The sequence below is a fragment of the Carassius auratus genome, chromosome 35 (genome assembly GCF_003368295.1).
Source record: "Carassius auratus strain Wakin chromosome 35, ASM336829v1, whole genome shotgun sequence".
In the NCBI taxonomy this organism is placed as follows: Eukaryota; Metazoa; Chordata; class Actinopteri; order Cypriniformes; family Cyprinidae; genus Carassius; species Carassius auratus.
Window position 1 is genome coordinate 19137234 of NC_039277.1, and position 18337 is coordinate 19155570.

The 18337-nt window shown below is 39.6% G+C and overlaps 1 protein-coding gene across 5 annotated transcripts; it reads left to right on the forward strand.

Annotated features, from left to right (window-relative positions):
- The first annotated feature begins 2243 nt into the window (after positions 1 to 2243).
- On the forward strand, positions 2244 to 17084 carry LOC113054764 (transcription factor RFX3). 5 transcript variants are annotated; one of them, XM_026220545.1, is made up of 18 exons: positions 2244 to 2422; positions 3561 to 3632; positions 6494 to 6609; positions 8460 to 8551; positions 9081 to 9330; positions 10799 to 10873; positions 11723 to 11904; positions 11989 to 12108; positions 12286 to 12410; positions 12488 to 12600; positions 12689 to 12804; positions 12885 to 13039; positions 13682 to 13779; positions 13887 to 14036; positions 14954 to 15162; positions 15321 to 15474; positions 15572 to 15614; positions 16253 to 17084. In XM_026220545.1, the coding sequence occupies exons 2-18, from the start codon at positions 3602 to 3604 to the stop codon at positions 16513 to 16515; spliced, it is 2292 nt and encodes a 763-aa protein (XP_026076330.1). In that variant the 5' UTR covers positions 2244 to 2422; positions 3561 to 3601; the 3' UTR covers positions 16516 to 17084. The 5 variants fall into 5 exon arrangements, with proteins under 5 accessions (XP_026076330.1, XP_026076332.1, XP_026076333.1 ...); XM_026220544.1 differs by lacking the exon at positions 2244 to 2422 and adding an exon at positions 2516 to 3416; XM_026220547.1 differs by lacking the exon at positions 3561 to 3632 and having other exon boundaries at positions 6377 to 6609.
- The last annotated feature ends 1253 nt before the right edge of the window (positions 17085 to 18337 follow it).

Consider the following 18337-nt stretch of genomic DNA (forward strand, 5'->3'; position numbering starts at 1 on the left):
GACCAGAACACTTTGTCACTGGAGGAAGTGTTATTATGGATTATAGACTCTATGTGTTTGAGTTAAAATCATCTTAATGCTGGATGTGTTTCAGGTTTTGTCTTCTCCAGATGTTCACTGATGGACTGGAGTGCTGTGGATTATTGGGATGTTTTTATCAGACTCTCATTCTGACGGCACCCATTCACTGCAGAGCATCCATTGATGAGACACTGATGCAATGCTACATTTCTACAAACCTGATGAAGATCTGATTTTATAAGGCATGGCAGATTTTTGGATGAACTATTCCTTTAAAAGAGTGTTTGTGTATCTTTCTTTACAATAAATGACATGCTTTGATATTTTAGGTATACAAATATTTTTGGGGTGCCACTACAGTATGTAAATAATTATTGAATAAGCAAAAGAATGCACTTATCACAGATTATAGCCATTTTGATGTAAATATTTATACATAAAGGATATGTTTGTTATGTTTTACTGACTAAAATCATCTATGAGCATGAATTGCCTATTGAGGTTTACATATCCTCGTCCAGTTTGTGTGTGAACACCTTTTAATTGCTGATCACTGAATGCAGTAGTTGTGTATTTTAATTTTGGATAAATTCCTTTATAACAGACCAGTAGTCGACTTAAAAAATAAATAAATAAATTCAGGTTAATAATAAAATGTATTGCTTTTTCTTTAATACTCTGTTGTTATGATCTAATCTAGAGCAATCTATCTAACATTTTTGGAAAATATACATGTTAAAAAAATATATATATTTTAAAAAGTAATTAAGAGTGCCAACTGAAGTTTTTTAATATACTAATCTGGTTTCTCTTTATTCAGCAGATGTGGTCAGAATTCATAAGTCCCGCCTTTCTCTTCCATCTCAACCAGAGCTGCTTTGGAATGCCCCGCCCACAAAGTGACGGGCGTCTCCTATTGGTGGATTAAATACGGTGTGTGAAAAGCCCGCAATATTACTTTTTACAATAGATTCGTAGAATTACATTTTATGATAACACAAGAAATGTTAATAATCGTACTTTATTAGGCAAAACATATAATTAATACGGACAGCTGGGTAGATTACTTGAAAATTGCAATCCATTACGATTCCTCATTACATGACAAAAATTGTAGTTAGTAACGTGATCCATTACAATACACATTTTAGATAATATAATCAGATTACTTTTAGATTACTTTTGACCTAACTTGTTTCTCATATTGATTTAAATAGGATAATCGTGCCATATTAATATAAATATGCGGAGAAAAAGAAAATGCATTACATTTGTTGTTAATAACATAATATAGTGCATTAAACATTATATTACATAAAGGTTTCCTAAACCGGAGTTTGTGACAGAATTCCAGGGGGGTCCTGGAGTGTTTTATGAAAAGCTAATAATTAATTAAATCATAAAAATGTGAAATTAAAATAAATACATTTTAATATAACAACGTTTAAATAGATTATATTTGTTTACCTGCATGTTGTGTGATCATTAACTAACACCACAGGACGGTGAACGTGCAAATTATTAACGTATTACCTTAAAATCTCAGGGGAGGATTCAAATAAATATATTCTGTGAACGATTCGGATAAATCTTGAAAAAAAAAAGTAGTTTGGGAATCCCTGCATTAAATGTAAATGAGAAATAAGGTGAACTTGTGCATGGTAATATGTTTAAAAAAAAAAAAAAAGCCTTCCAAAGACATACTAACACACGGTTAAATATATTCTGCGTGATAATTAAAATAAAAACGGTTCATTAGTAGTTGATGTGATGTTGAAATGCTAAGAAAACACGTTTTGTAAGTCAAGTGGTCAGGATGCTGTGTTCTCTCAATGTTATGTGTAATGATATCCACCTGACACCCTCTTTTTTTTTTTTTTTGTCTTTGTGTGACTGTCCACAAAATTGTAAGACCTTATGAATGCGGAGGAATTAGGGAGAATCAGTTAATTATGGGTAATTTATTGCCATTGTGTGAATAATACGCAATCATGTAATCAATAAAAAAAAATATTAAAACCGTAGTCAGACTAAGATTTATGTAATTTAATTTAATTTACAAGTACTTCATTTTTGGAATCTTATTACGTAATCCAGACTCCGCCCTCTTTCGGAAAACGAACGGAGTTCTAGCCGTCAGCGGCCCCGCCCTTTACAACCAGCGTCATGTTTGGTTGCGCCGAGCTTTATAGTCTCCCGCCGTAGGCTCCGCCTCCCTCCGCAGCGTCATGTTCGTCTGCGCGGCGAGCTTTATAGCAACCGTTGCCCCGAGCTGCAGCGCCGTAGTCACCGTAGTCCTGGCGACTGTAACCCACCAACAATAACAACAACAACCTCCTCCTCTCCGCTCATCCTAACCGCCACCTTCCTCCTCCTCATCCTCATCCTCACACCAGTCCAGGTGAATATCTCCACATTAACCGCTCGCTTATAAACACGCTCATTGTATAATGCTCGTGTGTTTCAGTGTCTGTGTGCGGATGAGTGAATATGAAGCTGCTGTGTGTGTGTTGTGGAGCTTTAATTGGGTGTCGATCTGCTGCTGCTTCATTCTGCTTCAATCCAGATGTTTCTCCTCCCATCTGCTTTCACTCATTCACCCTAAACCTTACTAAACGACATCTGTCTGGGTCTGAATAGCGTTCACGAACATCATCTGTGAGACCAAACAGCGGGAAACGCGATGAAAACGGTGTTTAATCGAAGCGCCGCGTCATTTTCTCTCGAAGCAGGTGTTGCTAAGCGGCTAGCGTTAGCATCGTGAGAACGAATGGAGCGATTGTTTACTACTTTGCCTTCAAAATCACATCGTTCTGGATGCTTTTTCATGTTTTTAGTCGTTAAACGCGCTTTAGTTGTGTTTAACATGCATATCCAAGTAATTTCAGTAGCTGGGTGCTGCATTATCTTTAACCTCTGACGCTCGTTTGTAATGAAAGCGAACGGATTTTCTCCTCACCGAAGTGTTTGTGTATTTGTTTTCTTCTGATAAATGCTGCTGGAGGATTTAAAGTGTGCTTCTGTGTAATATAATGTCGCACATGTAGATTATCTGTCTGTCTTCTATTGTTATAAAGCTGCTAAGCTATTGGCCCTCAGCCCTCTGGGGCCGCGTCTCAAAACCCAGTGTGCTCCCTACATAGTGCTCCCTACATGGTGCTCCAGAGGCATCCTTGGACAAAAACAAGTGGGCTGGCTATCTTAAACCTCATTTTTGAGCAGCTGTCTCTGTCTAGATCTGGTTATTTGCACATTCATTGACTTATTCGTGTCTATGTCACTGGTTGAATCAAAACATCTTTTGATATTATGATTTGTAGTTTATCTAGTTGTTTGGCTTTATTCTTCTTACATTGGATAAATGAGGAAATGCAGGGAAGCTCACGGGATTAAAGGTGCATCCCAAATCATATTCCTGATTAATGCTGTTCAGTCGCTCCACTCTTTTTTATTTTAGCATCATTAATTATTTTTCAGAATACAAATGTCCTGATGATTTATTTACTCGTCCAAGATGTTCATGTCTTTTTCGTTTTCAGTCTGTGTTTGAGGAAAACATTCCAGGATTTTTCTCCATATAATGGACTTCAATGGGAACCAGCGGGTTGAAGGTACAAATCAGTTTCAATGCAGCTTCAAAGAGCTTTGTGTGACTCTTCAAAGCTTGACGATCTATGAATGAGCTTCCCAAATCTTTTTTGACGATATAAACAAACGTATAGACTGCCCCTGACACAGTCTTAAGACACACTAACTAAACTCCCGCTGGAGAACTAGACAGGTCTGTAAACACTAAAAGTGTTTGTCAGTTTCAATGCAACTTTTGATATAGTTGAAATTAATAGTGAACTATCTGGTGCTTCGACTAATTTTCGAGAGTAGCTGTTTTTTCTTGGAAAGCAAGCTGATTCCAGGAGTTTCTCTCTGGTCCGGTGTCTTAGGTTTATTTTCAGTCTGTTAGTGGTCAAACCAAGAGGACAGGATGTCAGAGACCGCTAGGCATCCGCTCACGTTACCACAGCCAGGTGTAGAGTTAAAATCGGGGCCGTGCCACCTGTCCACAGTATCCTGTTCCCTTTCCAATCTCTTTAAGAGATACTGATTGAGTAAATAATTCATATCCATTTCATTTCAAGCTAAACCCTTTGAGCTTCATCGCTCACGAGCGTGTGGGCGGATGCTGCTCGGAAAAAATGTTTCAGAGCATCTACAATAGTTTTTTTTTTTTTTTTTAATTAACATTAATCAAGTCTCTTTATTTTAGTGTTTTTAATCTAAACCACCCCTGGCAATGCTAAATATACATCAGCTACTGAAATCACTTCTGATGTTTCTGGTTTATTGATTCTTACTGTATTCTGGTCATTTCACTTTAAGCTCAATTGGCGCGGTGGATTCATTTTTTTGACCATGCTCTTAACAATAAAGGTTCTAAAATGGGTGGGGGGGGGTGGGGGGTTGTTTTTAATCATTTTTGGTTCCCTTTTCAGTGAACAGTTCTTAAAAGACCATTTTTATAATCCTTTCTTAATCTAAAGGATCTACAAAGCTACACATAACTATTTGATTAATGGATGATAATGGTTCTTCATTGAACGGTCAATGCCAAAAAAAAAAAAAAAAAAATGTAAGAGTTTTTTTTTTTTTATGGTTGATTCCAGTGTCTTAAGATAGCAGTGCACTCTTGAATATAAAGACTGAAGGTGCATGGACCCTTTCTACTTTCACAAAAGGTTCTTTAGAGTTTAGAGCTGACCACTGGATGGTTCTTTGGGGAAGCAAGAAAATGGTTCTTTCTGTGGCACTGTTGCAAAAAACCCTGTAGTAACCTTTGGTTTTAAGAGTGTTTGTGCATGTACAATTACATGATTCCAAATTAGACTCTAACTTTGATGGCCAATTTTATTGGTATGGCGTCCCAAAAGCACATTTGACCCCTCGCTCTGTGCCGGGGCAGATTCCGGGCCGTGGGGGAAGAGACAGCAAGTGTTGCCCTCCTCTTGAGCCTTTGTTACCCTTCGGCTTTTGAGGCTGCAGTTTCTCAGTGGAGCTCTGGGTTTAAGTGGCCCACGGGGGAGCGGATGAATGAGAGGAGGTGAAGTCAGCGGGGGGCGGTGGTGGGGGGGGGACGGGTGTTCAGACAGGTGCCGGGAGCAGGTGGGGTTACTTAAGACAACATAGAGCAAGTGCCACAATTATATATCAATTGGTTATTTACCAAAAATAAACGATGGAATGTATTTTTTCAGTGAGCTGTGTATACGGTAAAACGAAATTATTAACATTGTGCTTTTGTTTGTGATATTTTTGTTAGGATGAAGGTGTGTCACACAACCCATCCGCATTTCATAGGCCATAAACGTCCGTTTCTGCATCGGTCTAATTTGTCAAATGTCCGAGAAACAGATTAATGTGTGGCTGAAATAGCATAAAGTGCACAAATGGATTGGATCATTTGCATTCGCCATGTTTTCTTTCCTTGAATCTGATATTATGGAGATTAAGGGACACCAGAAAGTAAAAAACTAGCAACTCATTGTTAGTGTAATTGGTCACAATGCATTCGATGCGTTTCTGATTTGTTAGCATCTTTATAAACAGGATGAGGGTTTTGTGTGTGTTTTTATTACAAAGACTCATCTGTTCGGAGGACATATTTGTAGCGTTTACCAAGAAGAGTTTAAATTGTAAAAAGTCTGTTTAATGTAGGATTCTGGTAAAAGACTAAAAGTCATCTAGTTCGGAGCCATAAGATGTTTTAAGAGCGACAAAGTTGATGTCGATCCACACTGTCTGGCGTTAAACGCTAGTATGTTATCTCTGACTAGTTTAAGCGTGTTCTAGATGAAGGGTGTTGACTCGTTAGCGTGTGCATTGGAAATGGCGTGATTATGTGTGAGTCAGGAATTCTGGGTAATCAGACGTTTAGGGCTGAGGGGGAGGTGAAGTGAACACAACAGCACCTGTACCCTTCAGGTAAATGAGGAGCAGAGGAAGAGGAGGCGGCAGAGAGTCTCTGGGGAGAGATGCTCGGCTGTCAGGAGCACGAGGGTAATTAACCTGCAGAGACCTGATCATGGAAACTTTTACAGCTAAGGAGCCTTCGGCTGCTTGTACGGTCGAGCGCCGCTGCTCAAACACGGCTTGTTTACATGCCGCATTACGGCTCGCATGCAGCAAGAGCAAGAAAAACCATTGCAAACCATTCTGACGTACATGTTTTCATCAATACTGAATTCAGGACGGAGGAACGTTAGCAGCGAGCGGTTGCTGTTGAGATCTCTGTCTGTTTAAAGTGTGAGCTGAGAGAAGGCGATTAAATATTAACTTCATTTATTGCTTTGGGTACAAGCAGCGATCTCCACACATTGGCCTGCTCAGAACACAAAGATCCCATCTACATCAGCACTGTGTGTCTATACCAACACAATCACACCCTGCGGCCAATTGATGGTGGTTTTGTGTCTCCAAGGCGCCATGCAGACCCCAGAGGCAGGCGCGGACTCCACGTCCAGCGTGCCGCTCCAGACCAGCGTGCCTGCGGTCAGTGCCCAGCAGGGGGCGTCTCAGGTGCCCGTCCAGCAACAGGTGAGCCCATGTGTGTCTAAAAACATCACACCGCTTCCATTACATTACATGGGTGGCCCCTTTAGGCTACTTAAATGTAATTTTCTCTATAGGGTCTATACCTTGTTCTTTTATTAAACAAGATAAATAGTCTTATGTCGAATGTCTAATAAATGGTGCAGACGTGCAGTTTTGTAAAACACGCGTGATGCTTCTATTGATATGACTGTATGCCGTCTCACTAATTAAGACATAAATACATGAACAACATCTCCAGATCTGCTCTGAGAGTCACTTCATGAGCATTTTACCATTTCATTGGAGTAAAACTATACTGCTATCATATACAAACACGATAAAAAAAAAAAAGTTTGGTTTAACCTGAAGATATCGCTGCAGAAATATTACTATTGTTCAGTAGAATGTACGTAATAAGCTACTACTTCTACTAAAATTAAAACCTTATTTTTAATGAATTATCATACAATATTTTATATTAATTGTAAAATGAAATCCCCTTTATTTTCCTAAAAAAAAATATTTTTTTAAAAGATATATTAAATGACTTAATTAACACAGAATTTCTGAGGATAAAATCATAAGGCTATTTTGAGAAAAAAATTAAACTTGTTTTTATGCGTTCAACTAATTAGACATGCTAAAACCGAATTTGGTAGCAATAAAACAAGGTTGGAAAAAAATAAACATTTCATAGGGCCCGAAACATGTAATTTGTTAAACTTTTAATATATTGATATGAAATTGTTTAAGTTTCATGATTTTAAGTAATTAGACATGCTTTTTGATTAATAAAATTAGATTTAGACATTAAAAAGGGAGAAAAAAAACGCAAACATCCACATCGCTGTAATCTGATGCTTTCTTAACTGCTGCTTTCTCACCGCTGTCAGTGTTTCATGTGTTGTTTTGTTATTGAGAGGAACGATTTAACAGAGCTATACTGGATGATATAAAAGATCTTTATGCACTTTTTTTTATCTTTATCTTTTATTTAGTTTGTTCTTATTTGCTACAGACAGTGAGAAATACCATGCAACAGAGAAGCCCTTTCTTGTAAACAGCTGCTGTTTTTACATCCCATGTTAGTTTTTACCCCAAATTGACTTCACAATGTGTTTATAATTACTTCTTTTTGTGATCTGATGTGGTTTCCTATGACAGAATGAGGCAATACCAGAAAGAGGAAATCATAATTAATCAGTTCAAGTGTTTCTATCTTCTTTTAATTCAGTAACAGCGATAGCTGGACACTTTTGTCCATATAAGGGATTTCCTGGAGTGTCATGAGTTCTGTTACTTCTGTATGAATGAAACACACATTACACGACGTGTGTATACTCAATAAGGCTCACAACACCCTGTTTTGGTTAAAAATAGGGAAAAATACTTCCTTCTAAAGAAATTTGAAGTAAATAAATGTAAATCCATGTTTTGTTTTGTTTTTGTCTCGGTGGATGCATGAGATTTCCTGAATCAAGAAATTACTGTCACAGATTTATCATAATAATTTAATGTTTTATAATAAAACCTTGATGATTTATAGTTATAGCAGGGCTCCAAACTGCGACCAAATATATTAAATTGCGAGTGAAATTTTAGATGAGGTCGCCACTGGTGACAAGGCCTATATTCACATGTTATAACTTAAAAATGTGCATGCAATCCCTTTTTTCCTGATTGTTTTGCGATCGCATCATTTGCTGTTCATGTATTAAACGGAGACGGCGTTTCAAACAGTCCTCATCTCTGAACATCTCTATATCGTCTTTGATATTAGCGCAAGAAATACCAGAAAATCTTGTGATAGAGTTTTATGTCCATATTTCCAGTGTAATGTGTTGTTATTTCAGGCGCAGACTGTTCAACAGGTCCAGCATGTGTATCAAACACAGGTGCAGTACGTTCAGGAGGAAAACAACGCCGTTTACACCAACGGGACCATGTGAGTGTTTTAATGAGATTGTGAATGTGATTTAGTGCACTCCAGCTCTGTCCTGTCACTGAAACATGCTGCCTCTGATCGAGATCGACTCATGCGGTCACCTGGAAATGACCACGAGTGTCCAGCGTAACAGGGACGAGAGCACTCAGGTCACCTGAAACTCTTCTGTCTGCTCGCTCTCTCTCTCTCTGCAACATTCGGATCGCTCATATTTAGAAATTCACTCAGCAAGAGGCTAAGATCTTTTAAATTGGCTATTATAAATAAAATGTCATCAGACGAGGAGAGAGCACATATCAGAAAGGCAATCAGAAGCAATGTTCTCTATCAAATAGTTATGCTTTGGTGATTTGTGCCTCCATGGAAACAGCACTCTCACCTGAAGCTGAAAGGATGCGAACGCATCAAGACATGACTTATGTTTCTCGAGTCAATTAAAGAAACCGTGTGCGCTAATATAATGTCAGAAATCATTTGAGTGAAAAAACAGCTGGCCGCCGTGTCTGAAGCACTCTTGTTTCATCGGCAGACGGACGTATTCATACTCAGAACCACAGCTGTACAACCAGAACAGCAGCGGGAACTACTTCGACACGCAGGGCAGCTCGGCTCAGGTGAGCTCTCACAGTTTGACCAACAACGGGAACGGTGCTCTGGCCATGGGGCTGTCAGGAGGACAGATCATCAGCAGCTCAGGAGCGTATCTGATTGGAGGAAACTCCATGGATGGCTCCGCCCCTCACAGCACGGCTCAGACCACTAGAGCCTCCCCCGCCACGGTGAGCTCCAATCACAGACGCACACGACTGAATGTTCAAAAACATGCTGAACTTGCTCTGGAAATGCTTGGGGTGGTTAAAGCCAAAAATATATATTTTTTTTAATTAAAGGCTAATAATTTTCCTCTGGGTCATTTTTAATGAGAGACCTCTGTGAGAGCCTAAAAAAACACTTCAGAATAAAATATTGCAATCTTATTTGTTAATTAAAATGAAATGTCATTTTGTATAATTATATGTGACCCTGGAGCACAACTCCAGTCTTAAGATTTGTACATCATCTGAATAAATGATCTCTCCAGTGATGTGTGGTTTGTGAGGAGGATAATATTTGTCTGAGATACAACTATTTGAAAATCTGGAATCTGAGGGAGCAAAAAAATCTAAATATTGAGAAAATCATCTTTAAAGTTGTTCAGATGAATTCTTAGCATTGCATATTACTAATCAAAAATTAAGTTTTTAAATATTAACGGTAGTAAACTTACAAATTATCTTGATGGAACATGATCTGTACTTAATATCCTAATGATTTTTGGCATAAAAGAAAAATGTGTAATTTTGACCCATACCATGTATTATTGTCTATTGCTACACATATACCCCGAAACTTAAGACTGCTTTTGTGCTCCAGAGTCACATTTAAGCGGTTACCTATTAAAATAAATCAACATATTTTGTGATAATGGGTCTGTTCTTAAAAATACAGCTTCTAAAATTGGTTTTTCAATTTTGGGCTTTCGCAGTGATGCCATTTCTGATTCCCCAAAGTGAAGTACGTTTAAAAAATAAAAAATAAAAACATTTATGCAATGGAACACTCTTGTAATATTCTTTATTGGCATTGATTGTTCCACAAAGAATCTTTCCAATGCACAAAAGGTCTTAGTGGAAAAATATTTTTAGAGGATTAAAATGTACTATCCAGAAGATGAAGTTGTTGCAAAGTAAAGATTTACTTTAAAATGAGATGTTACATAAAGAGTAGTTTCATCATTAAAGGGTCATTTTAGATTTTCTTCCAGCTTCTTATTGTTACACTTTCAGAACTATATATAAAAAAGACAAATGTATCATTTTGTGAAAACTACAGATCATACTTTCTCCATTCAGAGATAGTTGGATCAAGTCTAGTGCATTATGGGTAATGTGGTTCTCCTACCATTTTGGCAAAAGGAAATTTTTCTCACGTAGAAGCCAAGTTTTTCTTGTCAGCAGTGAATTACCTTTAATTTCTGACTAATTGGTCTCAGTGTCAGCGTTTGCTTTGCTCTGTTCTGAATGAAAGTTAACAGAAGCTGGATGATCATGATTATATCTGCGGTGCAAGTGTGTGTTTGGTGGCTGGGATGCTTTAGTCGGGTCTGTTTCTGCTGCTCAGCTCTCTGTCGCTACAGCCTTCATTTGATTTATTTCCCCCCTTTTTTGTTTTTGTTTTCCTTTATTCTTTTGCTCTTTGGTCTATCAGATTGAAATGGCGATTGAGACGCTCCAAAAGTCTGAAGGTTTGTCCAGTCAGAGAAGTTCGCTGCTCAACAGCCATGTAAGTTGTGAACATGCACAGCTTTGCTTTCTTTGCACGATCTGCTTCGGTTTCTCTCTCACTCGCTTTCTCTCTTTCCTGTACTGTGCCATTCAAAAGAGTCACATGATCAATTCGGAACTTTTTCTTTATTGGTTACATTTGAAAAAAGTTCTGAAAATGTGTTTAATTTCAGATTACCAGTGTGGACTTTCTAAATGGCACTGTCTTTTTTAGGTTATGCATCTTATTTTGTTAAGTTTGTTTTGATTGTTTTTCCATGAATTAACTTTTAGCATTTGTAATATTTGTAAACTTTTGTATTGGACGAGATGTTTAATGATTTGCTGAGGTTATAGGACCATTGCCATTCCAAACCTGTGACTTTCTTTCTTCCATAGAACACAAGATGCAATTTTTTTTTTTAACCCTCTGGGCCTTTTTGGTAATTTTTGAATGGAAAAATATTGTATGTTTTGAGAATCGTCGCTTCGTTGAAATGAGATGACACTTAGTGACTTTTGTAGCATTAGATATGTGAACACACACACACAAAAAGATTCAGATAAGTTAAAGGTAAAAAAATAAAAAAAATAAAAATAATTCTAATGAAAAAAATAGCTCATTAAAATTGTATAAATATTGCATATTATTATAAAATTTCCTCAAAATTATAAATAAGAATAAAAAAATATTATAGAACAAAAATGTATTACATTTATTTTCATAAGGGGGAAAAAAAACCTTTTGAGGCTCCGGTCACTATTGACGGCGAAGGAGACATGTGTGACTCCCAAACGAAAAGGCCCAGAGGGTTAAAGAAATGTGAACTTTGAGAATCTAGCTGACAAGTTTAGCTGTTCTCCACAGCTGCAATGGCTCCTGGATAATTACGAGACAGCGGAGGGCGTGAGTCTGCCACGCTCCACTCTCTACAATCACTACCTGCGCCACTGTCAGGAGCAGAAGCTGGATCCGGTCAACGCTGCGTCTTTCGGGAAGCTCATCCGCTCCATCTTCATGGGGCTGCGCACACGCCGCTTGGGCACCCGGTAAAATCCTCTCATTAACACATGCTCAGCTCTGTTCTGTACTCTCCAAAGCTGCATTCATTCACAGCAGACTTGTTTTCTCAGAGGGAACTCTAAATATCACTATTACGGGATTCGTGTGAAGCCGGACTCTCCTCTGAACCGGTTGCAGGAGGACATGCAGTACATGGCATTGAGACAGCAGCCCGTCCAGCAGAAGCAGAGGTACTGTAGTCTCTGTCACGAAAGAGATCTGTAGTGTACGGTTCCCAACAAAACAAATGTCAAGGGTGCAATTCCCAAAGAAATGCATGAACTGATCAAATGTATACCGTAAATGCAATGCAAGTCACTTTGGATGAAAGTATCTGCCAAATGCATAAAGGGAAATTAAATCTCTAGATTCAAGCCAGTACAGAAGTTGGATGGCGTTTCGGGGGAGAACTTCTCCACCGGGGGGCAGCACACACCTAACGCTGCGGAGCAGACGTTCATCGCTCAAAGCCAGCACCATCAGCAGTTCCTGGGTAAAACACTAGAGACCGTTAGCTCACATTCATGTTTCAGAAGAGCTTTTCTAATTCTCCTCGTATACCCCATTTAGACGGGTCCAGAGCTCTGCCAGAGTTCGTCGAACTTGACCTCGGAGAGCCTGTGGAAGGCGTCGGACCCGAAGACGTCAAAGCCCTTCAGACGCTGTACAGAGAGCACTGCGAGGTCAGTCGTACAGGACATCAGTTACAGTTCAATTCTCAGCTCCTTGAGTTCAAAGGTTAAATGTGGTGTCACTGGTTTTCACACGTAGGCCATTTTGGACGTAGTGGTGAACCTTCAGTTCAATCTCATCGAGAACCTGTGGCAGACTTTCTGGCGCTATTCTCCCTCCAGCTCCGTGGAGGGCGTCACCATCACTGAAAACAGGTGTGTCACTCGTTACGTTCCTCTTTGGTGCTTCTACAAGTTTATATTAGATTGAACAAGTATGGTTATTTTGTATGCAGTGGTTTGAGCGAGATCGAGGGCCGCCTGCCGCGGAGCACACTGATTCTTCTCTGCAGAAACGAGGCAGTGCTCAAGTGGATGAACACCTGTGATCACCTGATGTACCAGGCCCTGGTGGAGATCCTCATCCCTGATGTTCTCAGACCCATTCCTAGTGAGTCTCTCTTTATAGTCACAGCCTCAGAAGGCACAGATCATTGTGGATCATCACAACACTCTTATCTTCACTGTTTTGTACAGTTGAGATACTATAAACCTTCTTAAAAAAACAGAGTTCCGCTCCTTGATTCTGATTGGTTGAGCTGCGTTCAAAGCCGAGTAAATTACGCTACAAAAGTAACATACACCTTTGTTTACGTTTGTGTGTTGCTCGGCAACCACTTTGTAGTAACCACAACTGATTCTGAGGAGCTATATTGTTTGGTGGAAGAATACTGTTGTTATTAATATCATTACACTTTATTTGCTCTGTGAAACCTTACTATCTATATGGAATAACAGTTTTAAAAAAGCAATAAGCACTGTGAAGCCGTGGTTTACAATGAATAACACAATTTAGCTGTTATAAATTTAATTTAAACCACAGCTTCTTGCTTTATTAAACACTAGCCTATTCTTGCACCAAATTACAAATACTAAATGGTAAACACTAGTCTGATAACACCTTTTATAATTGGCTGGTTCTCACCAGACTTTGTTGATAGACTATAATCTGGCTCTGAGATTGTCCCTCGTGTGGAATTTTCCCGATAATATAAAATCCTTATTTTTGTGAATCTTCATTTGCGTTCGACAGGTGCCTTGACTCAAGCCATCCGTAATTTTGCCAAAAGCCTTGAGGGCTGGCTCACCAACGCCATGAGCAGCATCCCTCAGAGGATGATCCAGACCAAGGTAAGAGTGCAGAGGGTTACCAGCTGTTTTACTGCCTTCCCACAGTCCATAATGAAAGCCTTTGTCCACCATAGAAATCCCAAAAGAGTTGATCCTTTGTTTGGCAGGTTTCCGCTGTTAGTGCCTTCGCTCAGACGCTCCGCAGATACACGTCTCTGAATCATCTGGCGCAGGCGGCCCGTGCAGTGCTGCAGAACACCTCCCAGATCAACCAGATGCTCAGCGATCTCAACCGGGTCGACTTTGCCAATGTTCAGGTTTGTTGTGCTCTTTGTGGCATCCATTCTTAACAGAAAAGGCTTGCCATCTAGGGGCGGGTTTTAAAAATAAAGAATTGAATCATAAAATTAAATTACTATTGTTTTGCATTAATAAGTGAAGCAACTAATAATATTACACATTTATTTCTTGGTAATACAGTAAAGCACTGAGCTTGAGTTGGGAGGCATGCAAAATTTACTTAACAGTAATTGTTTTAAGGAAATTTATATTTTCTACTGAACTGAATAATATTATCCTGAACTGACCGGCAACTTTAGTGATTACAAAAGCAGTGCTTTTTATTTGCTTTGTATGCGTATTTGTTTTTCAAGGCACTCTGTGACTTTTCTTCACACACAAAAAAAAAAAAAAAAAAAAAAGCAAAAAACTCTTGACAAAATTTGATTTCTTGTTGATTTTTATGATTTTGTAATTTAAAGCAAAAAAAATATTGGAAATAAATGCCATCTACTGGATTTTTTTTGTGGTAATTTGAGGTCTTTTTTGAATTTTAAATAAGTGTTTATTTATCATAATGTCTAATTTGGTCATTCAATTAGAAATAACATTTGAATTGAGATTTACAGGGCTGGAAATAGTTGTGTGAAATGCTTGAAAGTCATTCAATTTCTCTCTCAAAAGGATGAATAAAGTAGTAACATTTGACTATTTCTGCCACAACACCACGGTTATAGTTATCTTTACTACTACTGGTTTTCTACATCAGCGCCGTTTGATCAGTTTATAACAGAGATAAAAATCTCCAGACTGGCTCTTTTTTTTGGCAACTTGTCCAGACTGCAGATCAGGGGCAAACAAATCTGAGCAGAAGTTTTGTAGACTATTCCAGCCTCACAATGTCCATGAGAAGGTCCATCACAGTGATGTTCTGATGGTTGTTGATGGCGTACAGGAGCAGGCCTCGTGGGTGTGCCAGTGTGAAGAGGGCGTAGTTCAACGCCTCGAGCAGGACTTCAAGGCCACCCTCCAGCAGCAGAGCTCTTTGGAACAGTGGGCAGCTTGGCTGGACAACGTGGTCACTCAAATACTCAAGCCGTACGAGGATAAACCATCCCTCCCCAAAGCTGCACGCCAGTTCCTGCTCAAGTGGTCCTTCTACAGGCAAGACATTTCACACTTGGTTCAGATTGTGTAGATTGAAACCATACTGGGATCTCCCCAAATCCTTGTAGACCAACCAAATGAAGCAAGAATCTCTCCTACACCCTTACGATCAAAGTGTTAACTGTACTTTTGCATGTTTTACTGTGCTCTCACAGCTCTATGGTCATCAGAGACCTGACCCTCCGCAGCGCGGCGAGTTTCGGCTCGTTCCACTTGATCCGGCTGCTGTACGACGAGTACATGTTCTATCTGGTGGAGCACCGCGTCGCACAGGCCACAGGAGAGACGCCCATCGGCATTATGGGAGAGGTAAAGACTGTGTGTAGCTCAGCGTGAGCCGTAAAGAGCCATGAAGTCAGTCTTTCTCTCTAATCACCATTTCTTTGTGCTGCTCCGTCTATCGCAGTTTCAGGACCTGAATACCATGTCACCTGCCAACATCGACAAAGGTAAGCTCAGACTGCAAGCGGAGACCTCATTACACCCAGAGTTATATAATTACAGTCTGGACTAACGAGCCAAGCCACTTTAGACCAGTAGGGGACTCTCAGATTTAGTTGCTTTCCTTTGAGAAACTGGATTGCTGGAGGAGCCATTACTGTACAAACACTCTACAGTTTGTGTTCCTGCATCACGAGGCACATATTGTGATTCATCATTGCACATTACATCCTTTTTGGCACCAATCCAGCCCATTGTTGAATAGCTTATCCATTTTTATTTCGATGGATAAAATAATCAAGCTACATTGCCCTACATTTTCTTTCTTTTTTGAAGAAAAAGTCATTATTTACTCACTCTTGTGTTGTATGTGCTTTCTTTTTCAGACCACAAAAGGAACACTTATACTGAATATACAGCATGTGTTTAATTTTGTGTCTTTAAAAAAAAAAAAAAGAAAGCTTGATGTTGATCGCCATACACTGCCTTATACAAACAAGTGCGCAGGACATTTTATGGTCTGAAAAAGAAATAAGGGGATACAACATTAGGACAACAAAAGGCTGAGTAAACTTTTTGGGTGATAAATGGGTTGTGAACACCATTTCTTTTTTTAATTGGCACGTCTCATTCTGATGTCTGCTAGACGAGGTGAGCGAGATGGACAGTGATCTGGACGAGGAGATGGAGGAGTCTGACGAGCCTCTGGCCAAGCGGGAGAAAGCGGAGACGGAGGTCATCCAGGTGTTGCAGGTGGGAGCCGTGGAGGACGGCAGCGGCGCGGTGGTGAGCGTGGTTCAGTCCAGCATGCTCAGCACTTTACCCTCGACCGAGCACATCCTCAGCTCGAGCGGAACCAGCACCATCCGCCACTGCGGCAGTGTGGGAAACACCTACGCCTCGGTCTGAAAGCACGTCCGTTTCGCTCTTATCCCCCATGAGCGCTTTCTATCTCTTTCAGTACCATGTCTCCAAGACATCTATTCTTAAAAGCGAAAATGGATCTCCACGACAGCTCCAGCGAGCTATTAAATCAACTTTATGATGTGATGGGATGCTGATTGTAAAGTTTAAAGCCCTGATGTTAGTAGAAAGCATTATTGGATGACCCAGAACTCAAATCCAAGCCACTAGCTCCACCAGGGACACCATTCGCCTAGTTGATATTTATCACTTCTCTATTACTGTACTGGTTATTGTTTACGGTTTGGTTTAGAACATTGTAATTGGCCAAATGTTGCGTGCTGTTTGGTTAGGGAGTGGAAAGTCTCGCTGTGTGTAATCGAAGCGGGCTAGACGAGTGTTTCCAAATGCCTTCTGTTAGTAGATTTAGTCGTGTGGTAGCTCGAGTTTTTCGTTGTAAATATATGCTGCATGTGCGAACTGTATTGTGGGTCTTTTTCTTTTTACTAATTGGACCAAAAACACAAGTGTGAGAGACAACAGGGCCATTTCGAAGCTTTGCTGCTTCGGTGCGATGTTGCAGAACAGAGCGAATGTCAGGGATTTTATGTACCTCGGGTTCATCTTAGTGCCTTAACCCAAAAAACAGCTTTTCATTTCGTCTGAACCGGTGAAGCGACACCGAAGAGGCCACTTGTGTTTGTACTGTAACCCACACCGCCAGAGAATATTCATAGTAGACATCTGCCACCCAGTTCATCACGGTGGACACGTGGCTGGATTTGTGATCTGACACTGAGCACCTACATGAAAATTCAGGGTCATGGTTTGCTAAAACGTGTCTGTCGCTCACTTACTGCTCCCTATCTAACGTCAAGGCGCGTTCGTTCCTTCGCCTCTGGAATCAGGTGAAGTTGTGTGAGCGAAAGCGTGGATTTGGCCGAGTTGTTTTGTCGTGGTGTGTTTTGCGTCACCCTACCTCACGCCGGCGTTGCCGGTCTTACTCACAAGTCCTGATGGGATTGTGTCTCTTCTTTGCTGACCCACATGTTCTTGTTTTAAGTTCACATCAGCTGCCCTCCAACATCGCGATTGGTGGACCAAAAGTTGATAAAGAGTTTAAACATTGGGTCCTGTTCACAAACAAGCAGATTTTACATTTACGTAAATTGTACTACTGATTTTACCAACCATTCATTTCATGCAGGAGACCTTTGATTTTATAATTTTTCTTAATCTTCTGCATGAAAAGATGATGGAGTTTAGAGAGTTTGTTTAATTACTGTGAAATGACAAATGTTAAATCCTCTTCTGGAGATCACAGCACATATGTTCATGTAAAGTTGAGGATGAACTCTGCTGTTTGGTTTCAGATTGGTGCGACTAACTAATGGATAATTTTTGTACTTGACCTGTCAATTGCTGTACTATTGTGGAAAACACTGGAAAATTGTAGTTTGAAAACTAAAAAGCATTATTTTCTTCACTACTGACGTTATTTTAAATGAATGACTGTGTGCGCCGAAGTGGTTTCATGCATCTTTTTAATCGATATGTATTATCTTAATTTTAATTCATGTTTAAACCATCCTGATCGTTACCGCTCACTTGAAGAGATCCCGTCTGACGTGTCCAATTTTCTGATAATCGTGATGTTGATTTATATTTGTGTGTGCAATCTGTGAAAGTCACCTTTTTAAGCGTAACACCCAGTTATTAAAGATTTTCTACAGCTGGAGAATTATTTCTGAGATTACGTAATTTACTCATTATGGTTTTTGTACTTGCGAGTTGGAAGATTTTTCGTTTTCGTTTCCTACAGAAGAGC